Raw genomic sequence first — 9,534 nt, forward strand, 5'->3', positions numbered from 1 at the left:
ATCTGATGAGTTTATGACACCTCTTAAGTAAGACACCCTCTCTGTGAGCCTCGGAGCTGCTGCATGATTTCTGCTAAGCTAATCATTATGGATAATAAAAAGGAAGGTTATATCACTCTGAGTCACTTAAATCACAGACAACATTTTCATGGAGCTTGGGCCCAGATGATCGACAGAGATGACACAGGCAGCAGACATGGAGCAGCAGCCCATCAGACCGACATGGAGCAGGCAGATAGAGTTCACCCTGGCCGGCATCGGCTGTGCTGTGGGTCTGGGCAACGTGTGGAGGTTCCCATATCTTTGCTACAGGAGTGGAGGAGGTAAGACACAAGCCTGACCTTTCATGTTCAAACTGAGTTGTGAAACCAGACCACCCTCTCTACTAACACAGTGTTTTACATACATATTGAGAACTGGGTGTCCAAGGTTGTAAACTGTTTAGTTAGAGCGTTTTTAATCATTTGTCTTGATGCTGATTTAGTTGAATATTGTTAAAATTGTTCTGAACTTATCTCAGTGTGTATTTCATGTAGGAATATGGAATACAAGCCCATACAACAGTCATGATTATATATATTCCTAAGGCAAACTACCACTAATATGCTGATGACACCTTGATATATCTGCATGTTTACAAATCAGGCTCTTTGTGAGCTACACATAGCTTTACTAGTGTGCAATTCACCATATGTGATTTAAGATTAGTTTGAATCGCAGAGGAGATGATGTATAATTCTTTATTCTCTTTAATTTAAGCCTTACATTCAGAAAATGGTGAAACTGAAGTTGAAACTGGGTTTCTACTTTAGAAACAATTATTGTGTTTTTCTTCATTCAAAAAGGAGATTTCCACCCTTGTACACTGAGATTTACTCTGAGATTTAATACAAATCTCATAGGTCTTCCAATGCTCTGTTTATGATCGGATATGTTCAATTATCTGTTGTTGTCCATGGGCTTCCCTCTTAATTATGGAACTACATCCTATTAAAGTAAATAGTAAAAAGTATGGGTATGTTGTCTCTGCTCCCAGGACTGATTCCTAGTGACCGTCCCAGAAGTCTGTCCTGAACTGGGAAAAAGGTGTTCAAATATGCTGCTCCCTCCACATGGAATCAGTTGCTGTATCTTTTCTCATTGTACTAATTTAAAATGATTCTGAATTATTTTAAATAATAAAAGCACACGTGGCCTATGTTTTGACTGTTGAAACAGATCTTTTAAATCTTTGATTTGTTCTTTGTTTTTTTATTGTGTTATGTTCGTTTTTATGTATTCAACCTTATTTGTGCTACTTGACCAATGGCCAAGTACAGTATGCACAAATACATCACCTAATCTAGTTGAATACAAAACACCCCACTGTAATCTGAAATGATCCATGTGCAGTCAGTTGGAAGGGACATTGATTTACAAAAACACTAGACAAGACCAAAGGATTAAGAAACTGCAGTGAATGATGACTTTCATAAAAGTTAAATATTAGTTGCTACCATAAAACTGGGAGTGTGCGTGAAAGTTAACTTGACATATCTTCCTGGCAGGTGCCTTTCTGGTGCCATACCTGCTCATGCTGGTGGTTTTGGGGGTCCCTCTGCTCTACATGGAGCTGATTGTGGGTCAGTACACAAGGAGAGGGCCTGTCCATGCTCTGGCTAATGTCTGCCCACTGTTAAAAGGTACTCTGCACCATTAAAGCATTTTTCCAGCCAAATAAAATAAAATAAAATCTGACATTATTTTGTTCTGTCCTTAGGAGTGGGCATAGCATCAGTGGCCATCTCCTTCATCATGTGTACCTACTACAACCTGGTCATCACCTGGGCCCTGTATTATCTCTTCAGCTCCTTCCAGTCACCACTGCCCTGGCAGAACTGCAACAACACCTGGAACACACAGAACTGCACCAGTCATGTCACCAACAGCAGCTACTCCTCCACAGCCAGCCAGGAGTTCTTCAAGTATGCTTCACTGTGTGGGAAAAACCAGCGCTGGTACTCAGAATCATTATATCACAGCAAGATTACAAAATCCCTGTAGCTTGACACAAGGCTGGGTGATCACACAACACTAACTTTGTTGATTATATCTATCTATATGAAATGCATTTGAGTAATATGAGGAATAACAGTTGAAGTGTGATAAGAGTTTGCCAAAAAGATTACCTTAAGGAAGTGTGTAATTCTTAACCTTGAACCTCATTAGGCAACCTAAATGTTGATGTTTATGATAGATTATCTTCGTTTGAGATACAATCTTATCCTATATCCTGTTTTTTATGTTTTATTTTGACATGCTGTGGATGTATTTGGGATTAGTTTTCCAATATCATTTTATACTTAAGATAAAAAAAAATACACATCCCACACATCACAACACAGCCACCTTTTTCATTTAGGATACGTGGCAGTTTAGACAGTGGGGCTAAACCTCACATATTGGTTAACTTTTGGCAACGGCATGTCAGTTTTGGTTTAAATATTATGAGCAACATGTGAGCCAAGAAACGTCACAACTGCACAGTGGTTGCCTGGCAAATTATTATTCCGTCAAAGTTAAGAGAGGTTGGGGCAGCTCTAACCCTTAGATGCGAGTGACTGGACCCTACACTCTTCCATAAGTGGGTCAAAAAGGACCCGTATTAGAATAATATTGTTTGTGTTTTAATGCAATTTTTGTCATTTTGGTTAAGAAAAATCACTTGTATAATATGTAGTATTATATTTTGGTTCACACTAGAAATATTTTATATATAATTTTTCACTATTTATAATTTTAAGAAAACATTTTTACATTTTGAAAAAAAACGAAATTCCATAGAAAATGCATGCGGGTCATTTTTGACCCACTTATAGAAGCTTGGGGTAGTAATACAAAAACTACAATTTCTTAAAATGTAAATTTAAAATTTGAATGGCATGATATCCAAAACATGTTTTTTGAGGAATAGCTGGAATATGAAATGATAAAAAAAATGCAATTACAAAGATACTCTAAGAAAACCAACTCACCGGGTCAAAATATACCCACTTATAAAAAACACATCAAAAAAACACATCGAAAAACTGAAGTGACATGCCAAATGTCCCAACTGAGAGACCATACCAAATGCTAGCGGCTCCATTTGGCTGTAATGTTCTTTCTAAAGAAAACAAAACTTTGTTGGATATACTGTATAAAGTTTCCAAAATCAGTTTTGGCAACCTTTGATTTAAAAGTTTACCACATTGTGAGTATGAACATGGGATGAGCTATGCATTACATAATTTCTTTGTGAGTTTAAGCATAAAGGTCAACAGATTGAGATGTTATGAGATTTTATAGCCTTCAAATCTGAAAATGTTACCTCATAACCATATTTATGGTACCACGTTTTAATCTATGCAAATAACAATTTGACCGACTGATCGACACGTCCGACCCTTAAATAACAAATCATAAACAATCTAATCAAAAAACCATTTGCATCCACCTGCTCTAGAGAAGTTACTGGGCACCAAATATAAGGTTGGATGTTATGGTAGATTCTATGGTAGAATGGGGGCAAAGTATTTGGCTGATAAAATGACCAATGATCAGGTGATTATGAAACAGAAACCAGTCTGGATCAGAAACATGAAAATCCCCAGAATGGAACCATGTCTTAAGCTCGGTTGGATGCTACTCAATCGGAAGCTGTTGGTACCTGCTCATGTGGATAGTTATTGTAAATTGTAATCCCTGTAATGATGCTGTATGATGTCCTTTTTGTTGTTCTGTTTATGTTTTTATGTTTCATGTGGAACCTACTTGAGCAGGTCTCCCTTGAAAAAGAGATCAATGATCTCGATGGGATTCACCTGGGTAAATAAAGGTTTGAAATGAAATGAAACCATACGCTAAGGATTCCCTGCCCATTGTCCATTTGATTGAAATTGCTCCAAAAATGACTTGGTAATGTGAGGAATAACGTAGAATATAATATACAATACTCATTTCTACTTATTTTCTTTTATTTGACTTCTCTGAAGATACAAGATGCTGCAGCAGACTGGTGGAGTAGATGAAGCAGGACTGATTCGGTGGGAGCTTTTCCTCATTCTCCTTCTGGCTTGGATCATCATATACTTCTGCATCTTTAAGGGGGTCAAATCAACAGGCAAAGTGAGATAAAAGAGAGATGGATTTAAGAAGAAACAAACAGACGGTGCAGAACAACCATTGTTTGTCTCTGTTTGCAGGTGGTGTACTTTACGGCTCTGTTCCCGTATATTATCCTGATTGCACTGCTGATAAATAATGTGCAGCTTCCTGGAGCATTGGCTGGAATAACCTTCTTCATTGTGCCGGACTGGAACATGCTCCTGTCAGTAGAGGTAAGAAAGAAGAAACAGAGGAGAAGAGGACATTCAAATAATCACCTATTCTGTCTGAAACAGGAGTTGCATACTAGTATTTGAATTAGCGTTGATAATGTGCACCTGGACACAATCAAGCAAAAGGCCCAATAGGAGCAATACACAAAGACATTACAATGTTTTACACGATTGTGTTTTAGTGTCTCTGCAATTGTAGTTGACATTTTGTGTTTCAAGGTAATCTACCTTTGTAGTTTTAATGTGTAATTTTCAACTCATTTTGTGAGTGTTTGTAGTTGTTTTGTGTCTCTATGTAATAGTTGTTTTCCTCTTTGTGGTCATGTTGTGATGCTTTGTGGTCGTGATGCCTCTTTTTCTAGTCATTGTGTGTCTCTTTGTGGTCTCTTTGCGCCACTTAGCAGTCTTATAAATCTCTTAATATTGTTTTGTTCTCTGTAGTCTTTTTGTGTCTCTGTAAAGTCAACTTGTATTTATTTGTGGTGAGTTTGTGTCTCTTTGTGTTTCTTTTTGTGCCTCTTTGTTGACATGTTGTACTGCCCAATTTTATTCAAATTTCAATGTCTTTGTCATTGGTTTATTTCTTTGTTTTTAGTCTCTTACTAGTCGGTAGCTATGTGTCTCTTAGAGTGACATCCTGTAAGTTAATACCAGGAGGGGCCCTGAAAATTCAGGCCTCTGAAATGTCACATAATCCAACTGTGGGTGTGGATCATTTGTACTGGCAGTTATCCGTGGGTTGGATGCTCATCTCTCTGTGTTGCAGGTGTGGGTGAACGCTGCAGCACAGATCTTCAACTCCATCGGGATTGGTTTCGGCTCCCTCTTGGCCATGTCCAGCTACAACTCCTTCAACAACAACGTTCTAAAGTAATAAGCCAACATACAAATTGACCCCTTCCTTCAACACTGACAATAATGATTGTTAGGGAATAATTCTCCTAGATATCCACCGGTTGCCCTTTGACGTTTATGACCAACCCTGACATCTGTTATGTCCCTTAAGGAAGGGGCTGCTTCAGCCATATGTTGTTGTTACCAGTTTATGACCGGGCAACTCTCGGTCACAAATGGTGTATTGTTGTGGGTACACTGGAACACTTCCTTCTTGGGGTTTGTGGACTCCAAGGTGTGAAATCTTCGAGGCCATAACCCATAAGCACATTCAGTATTCCCAGCTGTTTAGTCTATCTCCCCAAATATGTTGATTACCCTCTCGGAACTAGTTAAAAGATCTATCGAGAGAGAGGCTCTTCAGAATTGACGTGGCAACTCTCCCGTGAAGTCAAAACCTCTGACTCTTTGACTTGTTTTGTGAATTCTCCGGCCGAAGCTCCAAATAAACCCATCAGTGTTTGCCATCAAAGCTCCAGCTATCACTGTGTATCCTTTTGAGTGGGTGACTCCTCCTGCATTGCTACACAGACGTTTCCCCCACAATGATCACTTGGCAGTCTGAATGTGATATTAAAACATCTTCTTTCCCCACAGGGACACCCTGACTATAGCCATCATCAACTCCCTCACCAGCCTCCTGGCAGGTTTTGTAATTTTCTCTGCTTTTGGATACATGTCTCATCTTCAGGGCATCCCTATCAGCGATCTGGCTGTGGATGGTAAGAAAACCAACATGTTTAAATAAATGTAACTAATTTCTTCAGTTCTATGGAGATTGATTTGATTTTCATTTTGGTTCAGAGAGTGCCATCTCTTCTTCTATAGTAATATGAGTTTGACAATTAATCGCATACATGATTTTAATCAAAGGAAAGAAAGATAGAAGAAGGTAAATACAAATGTGCATTTGTGAGTGTTTGAAGGGTTATTAATCAGTGTCCTTGCAAAGCAATGCTTCATGGTGTATTGTTTCGTGTCATTTTTTATGAGAAAGTTAATAAGCAGAAATACAATTGGATGACATATGATTCATATAGCTAATCAAAGGCTTGATGAATGGACAAAGAACAACTGAAATCAATGATCAGCTTGTCATGCTTTATTGCTGTTTCACAAACAATAAACAAACTGTTAATCACAAAACAAGAAAAGGAAAAGTGATATATAAGGAGAATTTACAGTTTATGCATTGTGGAATAATTGTTAAATTTAAAAAGACAAATAGTGTGTTACATTATAAGCTCTTTTGAATGTATTGATGTTGCATAACATGAATGCACAAACTTTAAGTGAATAATCTGTACTGTAAATTGATGAAAGTATTTATGTTAGCCCGAATAACCTGTCAAGTTTAAGGGTCACAAGTTCAGGCTTTTTTTTTAGAGATTTAGAGATTAGAGATGAGATGATTAAAATTCCAAATATATGCTTGATTTTAAACCTTTGTATTTGTGGTCAAGTGACACTGAGTTGTGCAAGAAATAATCAGATCATCATAAATGATTCATATGTTGCACTTTCAATCACATTTCTTTATGATTTAGTGTAATCTCCCCCTGTGTTTGTGTATCCAGGTCCAGGACTGGTTTTTGTTGTTTACCCACAAGCCTTTTCCAACATGCCAGTATCTCAGCTCTGGGCTGTGATGTTCTTCTTCATGCTGCTCTGCCTTGGACTGGACAGTGAGGTAGACATTACAGTGGGAGATAAACATTGAATTATTTGCAACAATTCAGAGATATATTGTGATTGATATTTATTTTGCCAGTTTGCGATGGTTGAAGTGATGGTGACCAGCCTCATGGATGAATTTTATTACAAACTGATAAGGTTTTTCAAGAGGAAGGAGTTGTTTGTTCTTGCTGTCTGTGGCGCAGCGGCTATTCTGGGGATTCCTTGTGTCATGCAGGTAAGGGTGAACTTTAACCAAAGTAGTTTTAAGTCACGATTTCAACTTACCTGCAGTTTTAAAGAGTGTGTCTCTCATTTCAGGTGGGCATCTATGTGTTCCAGCTCATGGATCATTACACTGCCATTGTGTCCATCATGTTTCTTGCATTCTTCGAGGTCATAGCCATCTGTTGGTGTTATGGTGAGCTCATATGTTCAGTTGTGTTCAAAGAACAGATAATCTACGTCACCTGAGAGTACTATTATAAATATATATGTATGTGACCTATATCAGTAGTGAACGAATAGGATACTTTACTTAAATAAATTACCAGACTGTGAAAATACTCCAACTGCATTCAAAGTGTATTAAGATAACACATTTAAGTACTGTCTGCTGAATGTAGTTAAAGTAGTCTGTGTTCCATGTTTTAGATTAATAATACTGCTGCATTAACATTCATTTAGCATTTTGATTGCTGTAGATGTGTAGGGTGGTGCTAATGTTAACTCTTGTTGGTAGTTCTATGAGATAAGATTCTATAATAATGGAAAAAAGTATCTAAAGCTATCAGACCAATGTAGTAAAGAAAAAAGCACAATCCTGTAAGGTAAAATTATCTTACGTACCATACTTGATTTATTGTAGGCTACTTCGTTTCTTTCTAACACTGCTTATATGTACCTCTATTTCTCATTGCCAAATGCTGTCAAGTCTGTCAACATGCATTGCTGTTTACTGAGTTAGCCTTCCATGCACAGGGGTGACTCGACTTTCAGACAACCTGGAGGAGATGACTGGAAAAAGAGCAAACCTGTTCTTCAGAGTGTGTTGGCTGATAGTTGCTCCCGTGCTAGTTGGTGTAAGTCAACACCATTTTTTGAATTTGTTTTTAATGAATATTACCTAAAAGCAATAATGAGTTCTATGTAAAAAGTCTTATAACTAAGCGTTCTTTTCCTGCAGGTTATCCTGGTTTTCTCCATCATCCAGTTCAAACCAGCACGCTATGAGGACTACGTGTTCCCCCCCTGGGCTCAGGGGGTCGGCTGGCTCATCGCCATGGGCTCCATCATCTGGATTCCTCTGGGTGCTGTGCACACACTGTGGGTGCTGCCTGGCTCTTTCATCCAGGTGACATACATTTTAATTTTTTTATACCACAAAACACATCGCAGATATGAGTAGAAGTGGAATATAAATAAGTGCGTTTACGAACCGACCATTTTGAGATACTAGCACTCGTGTATTCCCATATGCAACTTTATAATTGTACTTCAATACATCTCAAAAGGGAATATTATACGTCTTACTCTCAATCTCAAATTGGAAAAAATGTATCTTACCTATGAAACTGAATTACATAAGTTTATAATTCTCAGTTAATAGTAGTTTATATAACACTGTGAAATTTGATATTTTTACTTGTGATACTTTAAGGGCATTTTGCTGATAATACTTTTGTACTTTCTCTTAAGTAACTTTTGGATAACGTTTCGGATTTAGGACTTTTCTCATCCGAGTACTTCTTCCTCCACTGTTATGTTTATATTAAACCAAGCCATTTGTTAACATTATTTGTCCATATCTTCTGCAGAAACTGAAGCTGTCAATCACACCAGGCACGCTGGATGGAAAGTCAAAAATGGCTTACTACGAGAGGGGAGGAAGAGATGCAAACACAGGCTTAGCTGTCATCAGCTCCGACATCCATCTAACTGAAAAACCTCCACTGCAGACACACCTGTGATACCTCGCTGCTTTGCACAATGCTCTAAGGAGCTCAAATTAATCACAAATATTTTGTATTAGTGTTAAATGTTCATCAAACTGCTGGTAAATCACAATCACATGATTATGAAATGCTGTTGCTGCACATGCAGATATATTAAAATGAGTATTTTTGGAAACCTGTTGATCAAATGTTTGTTTCAAATTTGGTTGAACAGCGATTAGAATCAGTTTTTGTTGTGTACATGTTTATATCCGGCCAACACCTCAGCTCCAAGGAGTGGTGATGAGGACATTTCCTTGCCCTCTCTTTACTTTACTAAGGGTGCTATCTTTTGGCCATGTAGGTTAATGCAAGAATGAGTGTTGATATTATGAAATGCTGCACTTTTTATTACATTTTAGCCAAAATAATGTCAAAGTAATGCCACTTTTTGACCTTCACAGTCCGTACAGCTGAACCTTAACCACTGTGTACCAATTAATTGTGGCTGACTCATTTATCAGGTCAAATGCTACAGGGAACTGCTGATAAAAGAATACACACTGGTAGTTAACAGGGTCATGCAATTCTGCCATGTCATGTACACGGTGTCATAAAAACTCACAAAGTCCACAGCTTGTGTCTTATTTCTACAACGAACATATCTCAGACCA

At 37.9% G+C, this 9,534-nt stretch overlaps 1 protein-coding gene across 1 annotated transcript; it reads left to right on the forward strand.

Moving 5' to 3' along the window:
• Nucleotides 1–178: 178 nt before the first annotated feature.
• On the forward strand, nucleotides 179–9,508 carry si:ch211-283g2.1 (sodium- and chloride-dependent GABA transporter ine). The gene is made up of 13 exons (XM_034233020.1): nucleotides 179–323; nucleotides 1,548–1,682; nucleotides 1,760–1,964; nucleotides 4,014–4,146; nucleotides 4,224–4,358; nucleotides 5,125–5,228; nucleotides 5,850–5,974; nucleotides 6,830–6,942; nucleotides 7,024–7,164; nucleotides 7,248–7,347; nucleotides 7,908–8,008; nucleotides 8,113–8,280; nucleotides 8,744–9,508. The coding sequence occupies exons 1-13, from the start codon at nucleotides 179–181 to the stop codon at nucleotides 8,894–8,896; spliced, it is 1,758 nt and encodes a 585-aa protein (XP_034088911.1). The 3' UTR covers nucleotides 8,897–9,508.
• The last annotated feature ends 26 nt before the right edge of the window (nucleotides 9,509–9,534 follow it).

This window comes from Gymnodraco acuticeps, unplaced genomic scaffold (assembly GCF_902827175.1).
Source record: "Gymnodraco acuticeps unplaced genomic scaffold, fGymAcu1.1, whole genome shotgun sequence".
Classification (NCBI taxonomy): Eukaryota; Metazoa; Chordata; class Actinopteri; order Perciformes; family Bathydraconidae; genus Gymnodraco; species Gymnodraco acuticeps.